The sequence below is a fragment of the Phaethon aethereus genome, assembly GCF_964289735.1.
Source record: "Phaethon aethereus genome assembly, chromosome: 1".
NCBI classification, from domain to species: Eukaryota; Metazoa; Chordata; class Aves; order Phaethontiformes; family Phaethontidae; genus Phaethon; species Phaethon aethereus.
The window spans coordinates 31,159,344-31,182,273 of NC_138575.1; the positions used below are offsets into that span (position 1 = coordinate 31,159,344).

Sequence of the window (22,930 nt, forward strand, 5' to 3'; positions counted from 1 at the left end):
GTGCTCTTGAGTGTAACAGCATCCTGGGCTGTGTCAACAAGAACATAGCCAGTTGCTTAAGGGCAGCGATCATCCCCTGCTCAGCATTGCTTAGACTGTGCTGGTTTTGGGACCTCCAGTATGAGACCTATATTAGTGAAATGATGTGAGTTCAGCAGAAGACCTCATGTTGTTTGTGGGCAGGAGCTCCTGCCCTGGGAGGTCAGGCTTGAAGCAGTGGGGCTTGTCCAGGCTGAAGAAGAAGTGGTTTTGAGGGGACCTAAGTCACCTGCCTGTACCTACAAGAAGATCAATAGCATCAACGGTGCATTGTGGGATAATGAGAGACAAGGGATATAAATTGAAACAAGAGGAGGTCCATCTGGATATAAAGAAAAAATGAGGGCAGTCAGACACGGGAACTGGTTTTCTAGAGTGGCTGCGTGGTCTCCCTGAGTGAAGGTTTTCAAGACCCAACTGGCTAAATCTCTGAGCAAGCTAATCTGACCTTATAGCTGACCCTACTTTCAACAGGAGGTTGGATTTAGAGGCCTTTTGAGGTCCCTTTCAATGCGAATGACTGATTCTGTGAATGATCGGTGCAGATTTTCTACAAGGCAAATGCTGGTGCAATAAAGATTTAATTAGTCTCTGTTGAGTTGGATCTTATCCAACATATTCCTAGTGATTTTCCAGCTGCATTTTGAAAAGCTGTGGATGGTATAGAGCATTGGTAAACCATGTTTAGCCTCCGGGATAAGCAGAAGAGGTGGATACAGCCGAGAAAAATCCTAGTTGCACTTTGGAAATTGTGTTTCTGATTTGAGCATTACAGGGCATCCAGACGGAGATGTCTGGCCAGCTGGGGCTGGGGGTGAGAGGGTGAGGAGAAACATATATAACACTTCTGACTTCTTTGCTTTTCCCATCTTCCATACCTCTCTCACTGCAGAAATGATTGTTACATTTCCTATGAGGCTGTATCTTCGAGAAAATTATCCAAAGCATGGAAAGTTTGTTTTTTCATAAACTTCCCATGCATGAATTGCCAAGTTTGCTCAAGATTATCCATAATGGACCTATCAAATAGGAATGTTTCAAAAAGTAATTTCTCTTTCAGTGGGGTCTTATGCTCTCTTCTATTCTGAAATAAGGATTCTCTGCATCTCCCTACTAGCAGTATTAGTACTTACATCAGCTGCAGCATTTAACATCCCACTGTAGACTGCAAAACAGATTCCAAGACTCTTACAAGACTGCTAAAATCGGTGTACTCCAGTGAGAGATTTTGATAGAGTTAAGTAGGAAAAATGTCCCCTAGGATTATCTTCCCATCTATGAAAAAAAATACTGGCTGAATACAAGCATGGCGATGTTGACATTTACTACACACTAATTTCAGTTCTAGAATGAATGGATTTTATCGCTGGTGTTTCTCTGTGTACTAGGATATAGAATATCATTCTTCCAAAGGACAATCAGTCTTCTATTTTGTGTTGAGATTTTAGTAATTTTGTTAGATAAGTAAATCACCACCTTTGCTAGTCTATCCCCTTTTTTTTATTGATACGGCTGAGACTTTTAGAAAGAAATTATTTCTTTCTTTTATATCTTGAGGAAGGTTGCATCTGGAAATAAGATCAAAATAAGATCTACTTTGCTGTAGTGTTGTTCAATGTATCTGTCATATTTGTTCTCTTACAGCGAAAGATTTTTTTTAAGACTGAATAGAAATGGTTTGCCAAAATGTCCGGAAAAGCCTGAAAGACACTGTTCTCTCTTTGTGGTGAGTTTTTCCTATTCTCAGTCTTTGTTGTGCTGGGTATTGAAAATACAAGTTGGATTAAATTACTCTGTGGTCGACTCAGAACTGGTCCCTAAGCTTGACATGAACATCAACCCTAAAGGCTGGTTGAAGTGTATTGCTCAACTCCCAACGTGAATGTTTTCTGGCAATATGTGGACACTCATCTAAAGTTCCACATGGGCATACGTACCAGTCTTTCTCCTTGCAACAAGGACCAGCTGGTTTTCCTCCTTGTGCGTTCTACACCAAAAAGACTGTTTGTGCAGCACTCTCTGTACTTCCAGAATATTAGGAACTGCACAAATATATCGCTGCTGTTAAAGGCACGCAGCGAATCTCTTGTGTCCTCCCACTGATTTTGCTGCATTACAGCATATTCTAGCCCATGATATTTTAGAACAGTCGTTCTGAGTGCATGACCGCCAATTTGAAGTGTTAAAGGCATAATTTGTTAATGCTGTATGAATGAACTCGCTGTTCATTTATCACTCTCAATGGCAGTGAAAGCAACGTGTAAAGATCTCTTTAAACGTCACATTTTAATCAGGAATCAGAAATGATGAGGTTCTGATCTTGTGCAGGATTTGGGTAGCAGTGAACTCAGGAAGGACATCTATATCACTGTCCACATTATCCGAATAGGTAGGTATAATCGCCTGTGAGTAGTAATCTTACATTTGTTAGACATATGAAAGTAAATAAAACTGCTGGGGGGTCAGCTTTGGGATTTGTTAGATCAGGTAGGCTTTTGGATAAATTTTTTTAAAAATAAAATGCCAGTTTTTTGATGGAAAAAAAGCTTTGGATTTCTCCTCATTGTTTTACGTTATTTTTCAAGCGTAGTGCTAACTGAGTTTAGATGCAGGATATTTTGTTACTATCACAAAACAAGATGAAAGTGTCAAATATGAACTGTGTTAAGAGGATCGAGTTTTCATTGGTGAGTCCATTCTTGTTCCGAAGAGAGTAATTTCAAACATCCTTTGTTCATAAGAAAAACTTGCCTGGAAATTTAATGTGCTTAATAAGTATTATATACTGTCAGATATTATATATCTGATGTATATCTGAAATTGTTCCTATGAATTTTGCCTTCTCCCTGACCCCTTTAAAAAGAGGGAGAGGGAAAGAAGTGCATAAAGTCTCGTAATAATTTTAATCCTTGATGCTATAGACAGATACCAAGTCCTCTAGAACAAAGCGGAAGAGAAGAAAAGTGTACGTTTGCGTTAGGTATTTATTTTAAGTTATCCTCTGGGCTGTACTGATGTGAAACAATCTTCAGGTCTGCTTCTCACCTCTTAGTTATGTTGTTTTGTTTGTAAACCGTCTGTGTAGTTGCACCATTGCAGTACTAAATTTAAATTTTCTTCCTATTTTTGAAAGTTATTTTGGTTTGAAATACAGTTGCTCTAACTTGTGTTGAGTTCAGAAGCAACTTGTTATTTGTTACAAAGTAAACACTTTTTTACAGCTTTGAGGAATGATTTTTCCTTGTATTTTGATGCTGGTTTAGCGTTTCATCAGAATATCAAAATATTGTGTTTTGTTTTTATTGGAAAGGATTGGGAAAAGCTATGGTAAACTCTGATGTAAGTATATTTGGTGAGAATAAATGCTTTAAAGAGGAATAAGGAGTAGAATTTTTCCTATTGTAGAGTTTTCAAATATATTCTTAGTCAAGTTTATAAGTGAACTACTGAAATATTAAAAAGTTAAAATAAGATTTATATGCTGCGTGGTGTGAAAATGAACAATTACTCTTCTAGCTGCTGTGATGCGTGGGAATGTTTGGAGGAGGCATTGCCCTGCAGCGGCTGCAAGCATCGGCTTTTCTTGTCAGAAATTAGGACTTGGTGGGAAAGAAACGTAGCTGCCAGTGCACAATTGAATAAAATGGTTAGAAAGAGGGCAGTTTCAAATGCCAGGAACACAGCGAGAAGAATGATCAATGGTATTTAAATCAAATTGAAAAGGCTAGAAAAAATATTTTATTTCAAATCTGTTTTCCTTGGCTGCCTTCTTTCTTTCCTTATCATAAATTGTTCTTCTGACGTTTGTCATCTTTCCTCCCTGTATTTTATTTGCACTTGATTTTCCTGCAGCTTGTTGATTATCCACTTGCTAGCCAGTTGCCTATTTGGAAGCAGCATTTCATTATTAAATTGTAATGGCTCAATCACAACACCTCTCGTATCAATCACGGCTAACAACCACCACAGTAAAATAATTCTTATTGGACAGCAAACGTTGAACACTGTCATGTCTGAACTTTAGATTTAATTTGGTGGTGTTATGGGTGTGCTATCACTGGGTATCAGAAAGTGTTGTCTGTTGAGTGGAGGTCATGAGAGGAGGAGAAGTACCTCTGGTCTGAGACCTTTCAAGATCATCACATATTTAGTGGGAATCCTGTACCACTTGTTATCTTACCGTAGTGTAAAAACGGACCAGATTCACAGTGAGTACACTTGGCATCATCTACTCAGACCTGTCACCATACTGAGCTGGATTGTTCTCTGCCTCCCTTCTGTGGATTTAAGAGACTGTTGCAGGCATTATGCATCAAATATGTATTTTGTCTGGCAGGACGAATGGGAGCTGGAGAAAAGAAAAATGCCTGCAACGTACAATATAGACGGCCCTTCGGCTGTGCAGTCCTCAGTATTGCAGATTTGCTGGCAGGAGATTCGAAGGATGACCTCGTCTTGAAAGTATACATGTAAGGAATGCTTTTTTCTTAGTTTTTAGAAGTATTTTAGAGTCAGTTTGTATCAGAAGCAATGGTGTTAAATGCAATGCAAGTAAGTAACTGTAGCTCCTTTCTGTTCCAAAAAAGTGTTGTAGCTAATTTCTTTTTTTTTTTTAGCCATAGTTTGGAAATTTTGTCTAGTGTTTATAAAGTGGGATAATATTAAAGATAAAGGTTACATCCTTTTAGATCTTTGTGTATGTTTCAGCATTTTTCACATCCCTGTAAGAGCTTCTGGAGCTCTGTTTTTATGGCAACATGAAGTGCTTTTAGGACTTGTTTAAACTTCTTGTGCTGCCTAGGCAGCTAGTGGAAGTATTTTATAACTAGAGAAAAAAGCAGGCAGAGTATCATTTTGTGAAATGAAGCAATTATGTAATGGGAATAACAAAAGTATAAAAGACAGTGCTGGAGAGTGAGAACTCAAAAATAGATTTCAAAATGAGTTGTTGATTAAATAGTGGATTTTGACTGATAGTAATTGGGAGAAAGTTCAATTTTCTAGTTGTAGCAACACAGTGCATGTAATTTCTTGCTGATCTTTGACATTATAGTAAGAACTGTTTTGTGGAGTGGTCTATTCTAAGCACATAAACGTGGGACATATATCGTCGTGCACACGAGGAAGTTCTGCCCCTCCAAGGGTTATCACTCAGATCTTGAAGGCATGGAAGTCTTTCAGGCAGCCTTTCTCCTCTCTTCTGTATCCCTCTGTGCTGAATTAGAGCTGCTGGAATCAGTGCTGCAGAAAAGCAATTTAGTGTGACAGTGGACATGTGGGCTGGCTCTTATTCAGACTCCCGGGACGTGAAAAGTCAAATAAATGTTTGCTGTCAGTTAACAAATTGTTAGATTTGTCTGCCTACTATAATCTATTTTTTTTAATCTTGCCTGTTTGTTCTAAAATAACAAAAATAATGGAAAAAGAAATGTCACTCAAAACCAGATTTGGTGGTAAGACTAACTCCAGTGTAAACCACGAAAAGTGAGCATTAGAACATGGTCAGATTTTCCTTATGGAAAAGCAGCTATTTTCTAAATGTACACTGAAATGTAATTTGTTCTTTCACTGACTACCTCCTGAAGATCACATCTTATTTTAAATAACTTTGAAGTGTACAGCACAGATTCTTTTCTGTCTGCTAAGACCGTCTCTGAGTCCTGTGTCTCCTCTTGAGTGTCACAAGATAGATTTCTGTGTGGTTTAGTGCTGAAGGATAGATCTATACAGATGATGAACTTGGTCACAGCTGAGTTCCTGAGCATAATTGCTCATATCTTTCTGCTGCCCTTTGCCATATGAAGCAGATATTTCCATGGTGCCTTTCTCAAATGGTAAGAGCACTCTCACCCCTTCCATTGAGTCAGGCAGGTTTGGGGGCTTTATTAGCTCTTATTGTGTTACTAGTTTTGTAAATAAGAGGATTTGTTGAGAGATATGTGGTAAAGCTGGTCTGAAAAACTTGTGTTCCTGTTTCAGTTAAGAAAGTTATCGTTTTTCTAGGTGCAACACAGAGAGTGACTGGTATCAGATCCATGAAAATATCATTAAAAAGCTGAACGCACGTTACAACTTGACAGGCTCCAACGCAGGTGAGCAATTTGCCACATTTCTGTTTGCATTCTTAGGGATTTCTTAGTTTGCTAATGAAGTGACTCTATTTTAGAAGGACTAATGTCTATGAAAGAGATATATTTTCACATAGAGAAAAAATTAGGTGAAATTTAGGCGAAAATGTATGATATTGACGTTCATGTGCACATTTAGAAAAAAAAAGTCACTGAATTTTCTTTAAGGACCTATGTAATTTTATTCTATGCTGAGGAGCTACAGTTTGCTGTGGGGTTCTGTTCACATGTGGGGATGATCAAATTCTTGATCCATGTTGCTTGACATTTCTGATTCACATTTTCATCAGGAATATAAAATTTACCATTGGCAGTGTACATCAATTAAACTTCAGAAAAAAATTAAATGGGAACTACTAGTGTGCTCTGCATTCCTAGAGGTAGAGTTGATACTTAAGAGTTTACCAACAGTCCTCCATAGTCAGCTATATGTCACTATAACTGTCATCAAAATAAATTAGGGCATGAGATTTAAGAAATGGGAGAAAACAGACCTTTGTTATTGTGAGATGGTGGTTTGACCCATAGCAGAGGTTGGATTTGCAATTTTTTGTTGTTTTTTTTTTTAATAGCAACTTGTTAACTTTTTCTGAATGCTGTCATCCAGAGATGCAGTCAAACTTGAAATGAAACCTGAAATGGAAGCTCATGAGTCTCTCATCCTTGTATTCAAATATTGTTTTGTCCCTGTGAAACGTTAATTAGTTGAAATATGAATGTAGAAAAATCTCAGATGAACTCATTTTCCAGGTTATACTGTAATTGTAACCCCTTTCATGTAGTAGACTTCATGCTCCTTTAACTTGATTTTGGGCATAATGATTATCTTGAAAATTTACGTTCAACAACCTTTAGTGGATAACCAAGAAGCACATAAAAGCTTATGTTACTTATCAAGACTGAAGTTACATATTTAACCATTTCTAATGCTATTATTTTCTCATAGAGAGTCTAGCCACATATATACATACATATTTAAGGTTTAGAATATCATGCATCCTACTGGACAATAAATGTAAAAATCATGTAGTGAAAATACAAGAGCACATTACTGAGTAAGTATATTGTTGGGCTTCTTAAATAAGTTAATCATATTCATGAAGAACAACCTACTCTTGGTCATTCTGACTGTCCATGCAATATCTGCTTACTCTGTGATACATCACTTATCCTATTCCATTCTCATGAAATAAGAATTCGCAGTTAAATACCCAGGTGAGTAGGAGACACTGGATAAATTTGAATACTCTTAATTACGTGAATATTCAACATGAAAGGCATGTGGGACATGGATTTTTTTCCAGGTTACAGGGAGCTGGAAACTAAAGCTGGCAAATTGAAGATCAGTTGCATTTTGAAAAGTGTTGCAGAGGGAGGGAGGCAGAGAGGAAAGCAGCACAGAATTCCAGTAGTGCACATGAAGATTGAGAGGGAAAGAGGAGGCAAGCGGTAATGCCACTTTGAGTACTGAGTAACTGAAAGATAAACTAGGTAAGGTTATTTACATCGCACACGTGAAATTTGTTCCTCTGTGACTGCTTAGCAGCCTGAAAAAGCACTTGCAAGATTTTAGCAATACGTTCAGGTACTTCTGCTGACACTTCATGGAAAATACTGTTGTTACGCTAGCTTGTATTTTAACTTTGCCATCTTTTTCTGTAACGGTATTGAATGCCTGGTTCTGAAGGTTCATTAGCCTTGTTTGCCACCTTATAGTTGTCAGAAAAGGATAAAATCTTGCATTAGAGGAGACATGGGTCTTTTCTCTCTCTTGGAAACTGTTGTAGGTATGAGCCAAATACCAGAAAGCTTGAATTTTTGGTTTATATCGCACTTGCCCTTTTCAAATCACGTTAAAAAGACTTAAGAAAGGAAACACAGTAAACAAACAGCAAAGATGCTTCAGACTGTTGGCTATCCTCTAGGCTTGTTCCCTCTTCAGATTCTCTCTTGTACAGTTTCTTTCAGCTCACGAAATTTTCACACAAAGTCTTTAGTTTTCACAAATTTTATGTCCTACTGCTGAAATAGTTTATCAGATAATTTGTAATACTCTTCAGAAAGAAAAAATCTTCCAGTTTTCTGGAGAAAATGGAAAAGTAACTTAAAATGTACTTTCAGTGTTGAGCATGCTAAACATGTATTGCCAGACTACAGCATTTTTATTTAGCATTTAAACCTCCACTCCCTAAAAAAGCACTTTTGCTACTTCAACTCATGACAATTCTTAAGTACAGAATGCTCTTGCATCTTATTTTCAGTTTGTGTCTAAAAAAGATCAAATAAATGCAAATGACCATCACTTCTTAATACAGCCCAGAAAGGAGCAGGGGACAGATACTGATCCCTCTTCATCCCTCTTCTCAATGGATGCAGGAATGGAAGGACTCAGTCTCATGGATAATTTAGCATCATTTGCTGGAGTGGAAACTAGAATGTGCATTTCTAGTTTTATTTTCATTCCTTTTCTGCATGAATTTCCAGCATAGCAAAGACTAGAGTAGCAGGTAGTAGATCAAATTCCCATTCACCACTAGTCTTTGCAGCTGGTGTCAGGTGCCAGCTTACTGGAAGACACCTGGTTGCCTCGTGTAGATCATACCATTAATGCAAAGGCCAAATTATACAGCCTTTGCTGCATATAGTAGCATTGTTATTTCTTACATTGGGTTCATAGTATTTGTAGGATAAATACAATTAGATCTGGATGATTTTGTAACTATTAAATCAGGTTGCAGTAATATGGAGTGGAGCTGGCTATAAAAACTAGTTTTCTTGTAATTTTTTTTTTTTTTTTTTTTAGAAATAGAAGCTAGTTACTTTTTTTTAAAATGAAAAATCTGTGAAAGAATGAATAGTCCTGCACAGAGATCCAGAGATCACGCCTAATTACATCAGTCTTACAAGGAAAATAACACATTTCTATCTCTGTATTTTTAGGACCAGGGATCAGTGAAATGTATACTACAGGTAGAGAAAACAGTTACTGGCTTCTCTCAAACCATATAAAATAATCTTCTATCCCTTTATGATGTACTTTAGATAGTGAAGCTTAGCCAAAGTCGTTGCTTTCATATCAAAGCTTGGGCTGCTGTCAAATGTCAAGATCTCTTCGTAGGGTTTGCAATGTGGGCCATAGCTGCAGATCTTATTATTTGGGTGTGACTGTGAAACTATACTCTGGACCTTTCTTGGGACTACAATAAACAAATAGTATTGGATGTGGGCTGCTTTTCTCTTTAACAACGCAGGCACTAATGCATAAAGTGCCTTGTAAACTGTTATTGATCACATAATAGCTGCTTCATTTGCTCACAGAATTACTGTGCCATGAGTGAACCTGTTGATTTTTAAAATGGTTTGAAGTGCGTTTTAGGATGAGGGGCAAGAGAACAAGGCCAAATCTAGTTGTCATTAAACATGGTTCTACAAATAAATAAATAAATAAAAATCACAGAATGCTGCTCCAATAGTACATACCTTATGCAGCATCAGGGATTTCTTTTTTCCGTCTGATTTTTAGTAAGAATTCATCATGTGCAACTTTATGTTCTTACTTGTAGCACTACTTCTTTTCTTTTTTCCTCAGTTCTTTAGAATTTCAAAAGTTGAAGTGTATTTTGTTTAATACAGCACATGATGATGGAAGAAGTGTCTAGTAACTGGAACAGTGCTTTATGTCTAGTGATTGGAGCAGTCCATTGGGCTCTGAAGGTAGAGGATTCTTGTCCACAAAAATTACCCACTTATGACTGTGGGCAAGTTACACAGTTAAACAGTGATGGTTCTTGCTGTAATCCCTACTTAAACGCCATCAGCATCTTCAAAGTACCTCCTTAGGCACAAGATCTTCCTGTAGGCACCTACAGCTAAGGTAACTTCCATTTCTGCTGCTGCTTGAAGCTGAGAACAGGTGGGTATCTGGATGCACCCAGGACAGGGTCAGGGTATGGGTGAGCTGGATTTAGCTGCTTGGGCACTAGGCTGAAAAAAACCACTGGAGATGATTGCTGTGACTCTCATGCCCATGCTACTTCAGGGAATACATAAATATTCACTGGGTTTACCACAGAAATTATTTACTACAGTGTTTGAGACATTCTTCAAAGACAGAAAATGTCTTGGTTCAGACTGTGATTTGGAAAAGGATTTTCAGTCTGTCTCACATGTCCCAGATGAGCATGCTAATCACTTGGCTTCTCAGACTTCCCTGCAGCAACTATTCAGCTTTGTATACAATCAGAAAATGTTCATTATACCATGGGGAAAGTGAAAGTGGCTCTAAAGCTTGCTGAGTGGTGCATGATTTTCCTAAGTGCGATCTCTATTCATGTCCTCTTAGCAAATCTTATATATGAGACATTTAAACCTTGGTCTAATGTTACATGTGAATATTCTCCCCAATGAGTTATCTTATAAAAAGCATATTAAAAAATTGATGAAAAATGCACAACAATTTCCACTTTCTTCACCCTCCTTTGAGAAGAAAGACCGGATAGCTTTGTTTTAAGGAGATGCAAAACATTCCTTTTTGCTCCACTTTTTACTTTAGGTTCCTGGCATTCTCATGTGTAAGCTCCTGTGTAAATGCCAATTTAGATCCCCTTGTAAAAAATCTTGAAAAGCTGTATGTGCCTCTCAGTAATTCCTGAGAGCCAAGACAAGGATAAACATACTTTTCAGTTGTTACAGCAGAGGTGAAAATCCTTTTCAAGTCCTATAAATATTAAATTACTGGTGTAAGAAATTATAAACGTATCTAGCTGCTTTGTAGCTGTGGACTCTTGTGTGCATTCCACAAAAATAGCAAATGTAATGGAAAGGTCTTTTCCTGTGCCATTATCTTGGAATGCTCTGATGAACTAGACAAGAGTGATGTAACCTAATTGCATGTTTACTGAACGCAGTGTGGCGTATTCTGTGGGTGCAATGCCAAACTTACATTGCGACACCGCTGGAAACACTGTTAATTATACATTAACTTTAATTGGTGGGAGGACCTTAGGGTTTAGAGGAAATGTATTCAAAGTGATGGGATTTCTCTTGTCACTCTTGGCTTGAGCATGATTTCTTCCCCCTTTTTTTGAATATGGGGGCAGTGTTAATTTTTTAGCTGTTGCATAGGGGATCAAGATACATCTCTTGAAAAATCTACCTCTTGCATACAATTTAGGTCATAAAAATAATAAAATCAGAAAAGACTACATTGTTTCTAGTAGTTGTCAGGAATGCAAATTTTTAAATATGGTGGAGGCAAGACCTGAACTGGGAGGCTGTTTTTAAGACAAATCCAGGTTGTGGTTTCATTTGTAAAAGGTTGTCTTAAGTCTGTCAGCCACGAACTGTTAATTTCTTTCTTTAAAAGAGAAAGATGCACAAGTAGGTTTTTCATATGAGTAGTTGACTGTCTGTAATAAATTCAACTCATTTCCATGTACCTGTGCAAAAATCTGCAAGCAGAGGGTCATCCAAAGTGACGCTGCCTAAGAAAAGGAGACTGGTCAATAAACAGGCAACTGCATAATGCCCCGATTGAAGCATGGAGGACTCGAAGGCCATATTATTGACAGATGTTTGCCAAGAATTCCATGATGAGGAAGGACAAACTGTCATCTTAGGGGGGGCGTTATTCATCAAATCATACAGTAAGTTAGGTTGGAAGAGTCCTCAGGAGGTTATATGGTTCAATACCAGCTCAAAGAGGAACCAGCTTCAAAGTGGGATCTAGCTTTTTTGAAGTTCAGTGAGGTTGCTCATTCAAAGGCAAATTTCATTACACTGCTATCATTTTAATTCAACCAGACCAAAGTAAGTTTCATAAAGTGAACATCCTTGGCTTTAGGGAACTATTTTTACCTCATAGGTGGTTTTTTTTTCCTCCACCGTACATGTCAGTTGGCACTAAATCTCCGTCCAGCTCAGTGGTTGTATATGGTAATGGAGGCAGCTGGATAGAAACAGTTGAACATGCATGTCTTCCCATGCCTATTTTACCTGCATTCAACAGCTTCTTGACAGTCTAATAGTATCTTTTCTCCATGATTACTGTCAAACACTAAGAAATTTTAAAAAAAGCAGATGGAAAATGATATACTTTGTCTGTTTCATCTCCTATTTCACAAAAAGTAAGCTTTGGCTTACAAATTCTTTGATTCCAAGGGGGAAGCCTGTTAGAGTCGTTATTTACCTTTCAGTGGAGAAACTGCAGAGGCCCCATGAAGTGAGATAACTGAGGAGCATCATTTTTCCATGTTCTGTACGATGAAAAGCCAGAAGAGATCAAATACAGCAGGGAATTGGGAGCTCTGTATAAATTTACAGAGCACAGTATTTCTAGGAACAGAGCTGTGGTAACCTACAGTATTTTCTAGATAGCAGGAGTAGTGTGACTGTTTTTGCATGACACTACCCCAGCAGGTCAGAGCGTTACCCTGCTCAGAGATGTTGCAAGGAGAGTTTCTTCCTGTGAATCAGCGTGAGAAATATTGGATGGGAAACAACATGTGCATTCCCTGCTGGGAGCTCTGCAGTTGTTAGCCACAAAAAGGAGGCATAGCCTCACGGTGGAGAACTTGAGTGGAGCAATGGCCAGTAGAAAATGAGGAGGAATGAGAGCAGGAGTGGCAACATGTACTCGACAGAGAAGATCGAACAGAATGAAGTACCTAACTTTTAGGTAACTCCTGGGCATATGATTAATCACAGAAAAATTCTCTGGTGTTTGTCTTTTCTCAGCAGGGTTCACAGATGTCAGTGGTACTCTGAAATGTATTTTGTATCTACACATCACTAACATTTAAACAGCGAGTGCATTTGTTTAATTATTCTCGTTCTATGACAATTTATTAATCTGTCAGCTTTAATCTTTGTGACATTTTGTGACAAGGAGATTATGTGTATTCCGTTTTGATGTGTTTAAGAATTAGTTGTCACTGAAGGCTGCTATTTGAAATACATTTAAAATAATAGTGCTTATATGTGCTTCACAATGCACAATGGATTAAGGCATTCCTTTTTGTTCTCAACAAATGCTAAAGCTGAAAAATTAAATATATAGAGAATTTTGCACATAAATTGTTGTTTCAAGATCATTTGTCCCTGAACGACAACTTTGACATATAAAAAAGCCAGTTTTAGAGTGTGTTTTTAGACAAGAATTTATAGAACTTTACTTTTTCAAGTACTTTTTACAAGGTGGATGATATTGTTCAGCAATTTAATGTAAAACCCTTTTCCCAAATTCAGGAGTAAGCAAATCTTTGAAATTTGTAGCCTAATTTAGCATGTAATATTAATTATTATAATTTTGGGAAAAGATACTAATCCTTAAAGGTGTTAGACTTATGGATCAGTCAGATGTAATTTTGTACATTTTTACAGCAGTTCAAGCTTGTGTTGTTTTCTGTGAAAGTTCTGGCTTTACCATTAGGACTTAAAAAATCAAGTTCAAGGTAGATTTTTGGTGTAGTTATCCGTAAGTGTTGTTCATATAGCGTAACTTGTAGGCTGCTGGAGACGAGAGCTCCAATCAAGTTCAATTCATACAGTGCTCTTGGGTGTTGCTAAAAGACTTTTTTTTAGAGAATAATGAAAAATGTGCTGTTGTGATGCTGTGAGGGACATCTTACATCCAGTAGCAGCTGTGACTTGCTGTTCATCTGTGTTTATAGGATCATAAAATCATTTAGGTTGGAAAAGACCTTTAAGATCGAGTCCAGCCGTAAACCTAACACTGCCAAGTCCACCACTAAACCATGTCCCTAAGTGCCACATTTACACATCTTTTAAATACCTCCAGGGATGGTGACTCCACCACCTCCCTGGTAGCCAGCTCCAGTCACAGATAACCCTGTCAGTGAAGAAATTTTTCCTAATACCCAATCCAAACCTCCCCTGGCGCAACTTGAGGCCATTTCCTCTCATCCTATCACTAGTTACTGGGGGGAAGAGACCAACACCCACCTTTCAGGTAGTTGTAGGGAGCAGTAAGGTCTCCCTTGAACCTCCTTTTCTCTGAGCTAAAGAACCCCAATTCCCTCAGTCACTTCTCGTAAGACTTGTGCTCCAGACCCCTCACCAGCTTTGTTGCCCTTCTCTGGACACGCTCCAGCACCTCAGTGTCCTTCTTGTAGTGAGGGGCCCAAAACTGAACACAGGATTCAAGGTGTGGCCTCACCAGTGCCAAGTACAGGGGCACGATCACTTCCCTGCTCCTGCTGGCCACACTATTTCTGCACGTGACTGAAATGGCACCCAATTTAAACCCAGAAAGTCCCAGGTAAGGCTACACAATGAGAATAGCTAGCTGATATTTCCATCTTGAAGTTGGGTTACATGTTAGCAGTGCAGTTTTTGTAAGCCTTTCCCAAAAATTCATTCTGCTTCTTACTATTAAAAAGCACTGTTGACTTCCTTTACTTTATCTACTGAGAACAAAAAGTCTTAAGACTACTTAGAATGAGCAATTATAGAACATACATGCTTTAACACTTTCTTTAGGTCCCAGTTAAACGTTGTTTGAAATAAGACATGTAATTGGAATGCAAGTAGCTAAATTTCTAATACAATGATGTGAAAGCTGTTTGCATGACAGAGCTGCACTTCATGAAGGAGAAAATAACAGGTGTTTCCCTGGAACCTTTTGTCTGTTATTTGCATTAGAAGCAATATAAAACACTTAACAACTGTAAATTGTGTATTTTGTGCACTGCCTAATATTGTAGTTAACAAAATAGTATGTAAAAATGTCATTTTAAAAGTTTTTGAGCAAGATGATTCACGTTTGCAATATAACAACATAGTGTGGAAATGAGTATTGACATGCTGTGCGTATTGTTAATAGAAAAGGGTGTCAGTGGGCTTACTAAGGTAAGAATTGGAGAAATCATTGCTGAGATCTTTATTGTCTGTATAAGGAGGTTAGACTAAGTGCTTATAATAGTCATTTAGCCTTCTGGTCCTTTAACCTTCGTCCTATGATGATTCTGGCAAGAAATCCTTGAGGGCCTGCCATCTCCCCTGTAAAGAAATTCCAAGGCAGTTTTCTTGTGATAATATAATGCCATTTGCATTTAAGTGTTTATGTTCCATGTGAAGAAGAAAAAAATCCCAACTTTCTACATTTGGGGGCATTTCTGACAAAAGCCCTCAAGTACAAAGAGCTCATTTAATTCATGAGCTCCAAGAAAGTTGTAAGAATTTTGCAAAGGCTGTTTTTCTTGCATTCTTTTTTACTGAGATAAAAACCAGAATTTAAAGCTGAGGAGAAGAGAAAGAGTTTGGAGTTTCCTTTCATAATTCGAAGTAATCACAATCAAGTCTTTAACAAGGCCAGCGAGAAATGAATCTACCTCTCCTTTTTTTTTCCCCCTCTCTGTTCCCAGACTGTAATTTATATAGATTTTCTGTAGACAAATTGCAGAAGATTTACACAGTTACTTTTCCGAGATCACTTTAAGTCAATAAATCATTTGTTTGACAATAACTGTGTAGAACTACTGATTTTATCTTTCCTGTGGTAATTTGGACACTTTAAACACTACCAGAAAGGGGAACACCTGTATGCTGTCAGAATACTTTTGACACCCTTAGGCAGCTTTATTTGGACAGATGCCTTATTTTATTACCTTTCTTAAAATACAAACAGTGATGAACAGCATTCTGTCCGAGTTTTTGGTGTTTTTTTTTCTATCAGCTTCCTGAGCAGCTGCTTGGCATTTTCTTCGTAATATGATCTAGGATCCTCTGCTGCCAGTAGATAGAAGCTGAATGTAAATGTTTTCCCCTCTCCCCCAGAAGCTGAAATGCAAATGAGTGGTCTGTAAGCATAATGAACAGTTGCCTTTTGTCATAACTAAATGCAGAAATCAATAATGCAGTATAAAAGCTGTTTTAAGGTAAAATGAGAGATATAAAAAGAAAAATCTGGAATGCTTATTCAGCAACTTGTCTATTTTCTGTGTTCTCTTTCATCTGAATGATAAAAGTAGTCTGTGGTGAACCATGGTATAAGTTAATTGTGAGGAATTTCATGTGCTTGCGAAAGAAATAAAAGCAGATCTGTTTGCAGTACCACACAGAGTTTTGTAGTGATATTTTCAAAACTGGAGTAAATAAAGAATAATAGCTAACACAAGAGGCTTCGGTTGCCACTAGGGAGGTAATTGAAATTTATTCTGAGGGGACAAAGCTACACTATGTACCTAATTAAAGAAAATGTGCCAGTCCTTCAGAGACTGGATAATAATTTTCATTGTTATGTTTTAGCTCATAAAGTTTTAGAAATGGAAAATTTATGGTTATGAAGTTTTGGATAGATTCTAGGTCTCATAGCTGGTGTAATGATCACAGTCAGATGCAGCGTATGGTGGCATGTTGCAGTTTTCTATTTTGCTTTGTCTGTGCACAGCTGCTCCACCAGGAATGCTCTAAAGCTGATCATTTTATTGTGTGGTGCATGAAATGAGATGAGAAAGAACTGATGTTGACATATATCATCAGAGTGGAATAAATTAAAAATAAAAGAGATTACCTTTGTTACATGACAGAAAAGTTACACACGTTTCCACAGGAGAAATGTTAATGAGTTAACTTTCTATTTCCCTATACAAAAATAATATCTCTGGATTCTTTTGATTGCATTCCGTTTCCTTGAGCATCTTTTCCATCTCTCCCAGATTGGCTGCTGACCAAATTCTTTGGAAGCCTGCTCCACTTTGACCCTGTCTCATTACTGTCTGGTGATTAAACCTTCCTTTCTAGGAGCAGTAGTGTTTCCCATCCACCCCTTCATTTCTTCTCCACAGAGTTAGCTTTAGTCACTTGTAAATTGAGTTCAGTAGCATTCTGGCTATGATGGTATGCAAAATTCTGGTTACATTTTGATGAGGAGGGTGGTGTCTTTCAACTAGTTGGTTTCTCTTCATTCCATTTTGTTCTGCAGTGTGTCTGAGGGCGTCCCTTTCAACTGAATGTGCAACCTCCTGAAAATCTGAATTGCTCTGTTACATGTCAGTATGTTTTAAATGATGTTAGGTAGCTCTAACTGATAGTCAGGTAATTTGATTTATAATAAGGATACAAACTTTAGTCCCTTGTGAATTATTCCATCTTTTTAAAGTACCTCTCCCCTATTACATTTATTTCAGATACCTGGTTCCTCAGTCATGGTGGGTGTCTAGTTTCTTTGGCAAGTGCATTATATTTTTATAGACCCATGAATATGGGATTGCTGTGGCTTGTAACTGGCCACAGGCTTTGTGTTTAGCTGACAGCACAGTCCTCATTACCTGTCTGGCTTTGGCTGGCTGGACTTGTCTTAGCCTGCCTGGAGATTTGTTCTGACTTCTAAAAGCATTTATCTAATGATAAAATAATAAATTATATCTACTTCATTTTAGCTCTTGCTTAGCTTTGCACAGTTGTGTGGTGTAACCCACTTTGGTATATATGCTTTGTATTCAATAGATAGTTACAACATGTAGTTACTCTGTGTAGAGGTAGCTATCTATAACCCTAGACTAAAATGGAACATGGAAGAGTAAAGACATGTGACCATGACTGAGGCCTTGAAAGTACTGGCATGGGGTGATACTAGAGGCCCCAGAACAGTTCACAGGTAGCCAATTACTGGTCAGCAAATAGTGTGACTTTGAAAGCAGAATACAACTAGTTTTATGGGAAGCAAAGAGAACAAAGAACAGATATGTAGCGTGTATAAAACACATCATATATGATGAATGAAGATGTAATGCAGACTTGCAGACCAGTGAAGAAATAACAAGGTGTAAAGCACATTAACAAACATAAAAATTACTCCAAGAGGAGCCTAGAGAGAGAAGAGGCAACATGCTACTCCTCACGGCAAAGGACTTGGGATGCTGATAACTCGGTCACCAAACCCCTCCTTCCCACTTGAAACCATTGACCTTAAGACCCCCGGGGGGCAGTGGAAGGGTGTGCAAGGAGTAAATGCTGGAAAGATTGTGTATGTATATGTCATTTTAACAGTAGTTTGTTTGGAGTGTGTTAGTATCATTGTAAATGGACTAATAATAACTCTTTGATTAAACTGTTACAACTTTTGTTAGGACTAAAAATAAGGTACTGGCTTTTCATCTACACTGTGTTCCTTTTGCCCATCACAAGATCCTGAACGTGGGAATCAGTGGGAATTCAAGCAATCTGTTCTGTAACTGGGGCATCACACCTCAGTGACAGGACGCATCTTCTGATTTTAGGTCCTTAGCGCAGAGGGGCCTAGTTGCCTTGCAAGATTAATGGAGCTTTGAGAGAGCACATCAGAACACTTAACTGGGGATTGCCTTCTTTTCACTGATTACCTAAAGTCCATATGCTCCTAACTTTAGCATTTTTACCCGATTTACCAGATCTTATGCTTCCGTTCTTGTCAATTCCTTTCTCATTTGGCACCTGGACACTCAGTGGCAAGATTGTTAGCTTGAAACCTTGGTTTTCAGAGGTTCTTCAGACTTCCTTCCCGGTGCCTCTTTGCTCGGTTTCTATTCTGGTTTAATTTCACTCTTTCCTATTGTACTGGACTGTTTACACTGTATAACATTTTTAAGTAACTTTGCTATGTTTAATCCCATGTTCTTCATTATTCTGAAGAGTTGGGGAATGCATGCCATTTATATTCCAAAGTTGTATTTATACTATAGGCAAAATGGATAAACCATGTTTTAAGCGTGTTCGCTGAGAGATTTTCTTGATGCTTTTGGGTATAAAAAGATGACTTGGCATTTTCTAACTATGAATGCTGTGAAATACAGAGCTTTAATACTTTTCTTGCTTTGCATGAGCAAGTACTTCAAATCCTTGATAGGCAGCTTATTTCTCAAGTTAAAACTATTTTGCCATTGATGAGGGTTTTTGACATTTATCTCATTTTTGAGCTAAATAAAATTCTTCAAGGAAAATTTGTGAAATTTGTACACAAAGAAAACTGTACTACTAGTTGGATTTGAGGTCTTCAAGTTTTTGTTTAAAGAACACAGTAACTTTACTCAGCAGCAGGCGGTGTACAATATCTGATTAACACTGCTGCTGTTGATGTGACCTGGAGCAATGGCAAATGATTTTTAAGTTTCCAAGGAAACAGGGCAATAGGGGCATATGGGGGTATGAATATACAGATGTATGTATAACAATTTCTTAAAATATAAAAGAAACAAAATTGGAGGTGGGCTAAATCCATATTTGTAAGTGAGCTATATTCAGCCTAACTCTTCCTATCCAGCAATGAAAAACTTTTCACCTGCTCTAAGAGAGTCTGAATTTTCCATGTATGACTTCTTACCAACCTCCTGTACCATCAGCTGGCCACAGTGTCGTTTGTTTTCTCATCTACACCAGTAATAACTGTCACTACTTCCTAAAAGTTTAACTGGATAACCACAGAACAAATTCCCATTACCAAAATAATTAATGTCCATGGCATTAAATACAGTCCTTAGAATAGAATAGACTTCACTGACTGGTTTTACTTGTAAGATTTGTTTATGTACTCAGTTGGACATACGTAGATAAGCTGGTTTTCCAAAGAGAGTGGAAGCTTGGTCAGAGTATCATGTTCTCTGGATTTGCCAAAATAATAAAATGTAAGTGTAGGTAAGAGGTAAAAGATAAAAGTTGTCATGCTAATTAGATTTCTGATCTCTAGTTCAGTAGCTTGGACTGGCAGTACTTAGTATAGATTTTTCAAGCTCTGATTTAAGAACCATCAAACTTCAAGTAAATTCCTTCAGTTAAATAGTGACGTGGTTGTGCGGGACATTTCTTCCAAAGCCCAAAGGACTGATGACCTTGTTGTTCAGTCTGTGTGTACATGTTATTTACTTAATATTTACTTAATCTGAAGTTAGTTATGACTCTTCCGAGTTGTCTGTTTATCACCAGTTGTTCAGTGTGTATGAAGAGTGTGCTCTTATCTTCTCCTTGATCTGTATGTTGACACGTGATACGCTGTAGTAATGTTCAAGGTCAGGGAAGATTAATCTTTACGAGCTGTATCATCCTGACACTTACCTCAGTGATTATATTTGAAATAACCAAAAGGCATGCCTGTTGTTTTTGTTAATCTCAGCTGAAATGAAATATACTGTTTGCAATTTCTTTGTGTACTGCAGATATAGTAGATGAAGTTATTCTGCCTTGTTTCTAGAGGAATAAATATTGGAAAATGATTATATGGCCACCCTTGCATTTTGCACGTCTTCTAGCAAACATAGGAAAGAGCATGATTGATTAAATCTGATGAATACTGAAGTTGTCATTTCAGTCATTATGAAATTATAGTGCCTAAGTAAAAAATACTGATTATGCTATATTGGTTTATTAGATTTTGTTTCTTCAGATTTTGCATTAATAAATTGTATAACTGTATCAAGTTAAGTGATGCACCGTAATGAGACTTCCGTGTTTCTCCCATGGATAGGGACCGTTGTGTTTGCACCTTTTCTTGCATACCAGTGAAGGCAGCATTGTGTTGAAGGAAGTGAAAAATTGAAATGGTAGCAAGTATTACTGACTGACTTTTCCCTAAATTGAACTTTTTTCTAATTCTTTTTCCAGTTAAGGCATCAATCCATCCCTATTGAGATACTATTGATCCGATGTGTCATCATAGTTCAGTTACACATCGGTAGTAATTTGCTAATGCTTTTTCATGGGTAGTTGTTTTCAAGTCTATATTGATTTCTGGATGTTGGTACCCTTCCTAAACACATAATAAATTTTAGGTGGGCTGGCATGGTATTATTGAACTCCATCTGAATTTTCTGAGTTCTCAGGAATGCATGTATACTTGCAAGTATATATAATTTTTAAGAAGTAGTGATGACCATAATCTGTTTGAATATCTTATTTTTCCTCATTTTTCTCTTCATTTTCAGGTCTGGCAGTTTCTCTTCAGTTGCTTCATGGAGACATAGAACAAATTAGGAGAGAGTATACATCCATGTTTACCCATGGAGTATCCATAACAAGGAAACTAGGTTTTTCCAATATTATAATGCCTGGTAAGTTAAAAAGAAAAAACTCCCAGTAAGCAGCAAAAGAAAGAACTAATGAGAAATTACTTAGTTTTCAGCTGCTTTCCAAATAAATACTGTATTCTAGAACTTCTTAAACTTTTCCAGAGACTTCTATATGAGGGTTTTTTCAGATAGTTAGAAGAAAACTGTGTCCCAGTGGCCTCATTGCATAACATTGTATAGTTACCACGTCACTGTCAAAAGGGCACACAGCCATAGCAGCCTTTTTTGAGAGATGGAACCCCACTTTATACGTGTGAAGATGACTGAATGCAAGACTGCTGAGCTCTATGCAGAGAAAAGAGATAACCAGCAGAACATTAATGTCCTTGGGAGCTTGTAGCTTTCTAAATAAGGATTCACAGAATTTCACTGACACTGTACAGATTCTGGTTTCGTGATGTTTGTGTCTCAAATACTGGAACTGAGGATACTGGAAATGGATAATAATAAGGATGTGGAGACTTTATTTTGATTATATCATATGACAAAATATGCAAACACTTAAACAGATGCTAAGGAAGGTAGATTGTGTCAATATGACTGTGAAGAAGAAAATACAGGAAGAAGATCACAGTAATATCTGTACTTCCATTCCTGAAATGACATTTTTAAAAAGTTTAATGGGTTGCTGGAAATTATAAGGCAAATGTCTCTTTAAAGGAAAGGCATTCTTGCAAGCAGACTAGTTTGACATGATCATGGTGTTATGTTGTTGCTGAGAAATGTTGCAGGGAGGAGCAAACATCTTAGTTTCAGCTGAGTCCACACACAGTGCCTTGACTCTCAAATGTAAATCATCATCATGACTTGCAGATTTTTAAGAGAGACTACCTTCTTCTTATAAAGATCTGTCTTTGCATTCCTATACACCTAAATCAGAAATAAACTAAGGTTCTGAGGCAAGAATAAACAAACTTCAGTACTTCACTTAAATAGGCATTTAAAACTCAGTAATGAGACTCAGCTTTAGCTCTGGGTATGTATTTCTCTTGAACTTCTGCCTGAAACTTGACAACTGAGAATTCACGCTTGTGTTCTTACTGCCAATTAAACATCTGTCCTTCTGCGACCTTGATCAGTACTACTAATCACTGAAAACATGCACAGAACACAAGTTAATAAAGCAGTTTTAGTTACTATGAAAATACTCCGCTGGTTTGACTGCAATATTTAGAACAATAAAATGCATGAGTCAGATGCCATTTAATTTGAAGATAGATCATATATATGTATGTTTAATGGAAGCATTCATTTGAAATCTTATGGCTTATTAGCTAGGGTTTATTTGTGGTATTACTGTTGGATTTGTAATTTGAATCAAATGAGTATTGTGGATAATATGGCTGATAACACCGGAGGGTTTTACTGAGCACACTATAACTTCCATGAAGAGACCTTTCTCCATTTATCTATGATTTAGTGACCTTCTGCTCTGTGTTACCAAATTTTCTAAGTTCTATAAATAGCTCTCATATCCCCTCACTTTCCAGTTGTGAAATAGTGTGATGTACTGAGCTGTGAATCACGTTATAGCAGAGTGCTGTGTAATCAGCTGGCGGGGGTTTCTCGACTCAGTTCTGTCTGAGAAGAAAGAATTGCACAGTTTGTCCCTTTTTTAGTTAAAAAAATAATATATGGCTGCTGGTGTGCTGCTTTCTCAGTCCAAATGTATACATACCTCAGTTTATAAAATGTACAACTTTTAGT

General features: G+C 37.5%; 1 protein-coding gene across 2 annotated transcripts in view; it reads left to right on the forward strand.

The window, feature by feature from the left end:
- Nucleotides 1-22,930, forward strand: part of DOCK4 (dedicator of cytokinesis 4) — a gene marked incomplete at both ends in the record, with an annotated part of 263,581 nt that overhangs the window by 125,611 nt on the left and 115,040 nt on the right. For both annotated transcript variants that reach the window (XM_082011612.1, XM_082011613.1), the window contains 5 exons: nucleotides 1,684-1,765; nucleotides 2,368-2,428; nucleotides 4,376-4,508; nucleotides 6,043-6,131; nucleotides 21,080-21,205. In XM_082011612.1, coding sequence (XP_081867738.1) covers nucleotides 1,684-1,765; nucleotides 2,368-2,428; nucleotides 4,376-4,508; nucleotides 6,043-6,131; nucleotides 21,080-21,205 — 491 coding nt within the window. The remainder of the gene's footprint in view (nucleotides 1-1,683; nucleotides 1,766-2,367; nucleotides 2,429-4,375; nucleotides 4,509-6,042; nucleotides 6,132-21,079; nucleotides 21,206-22,930) is intronic.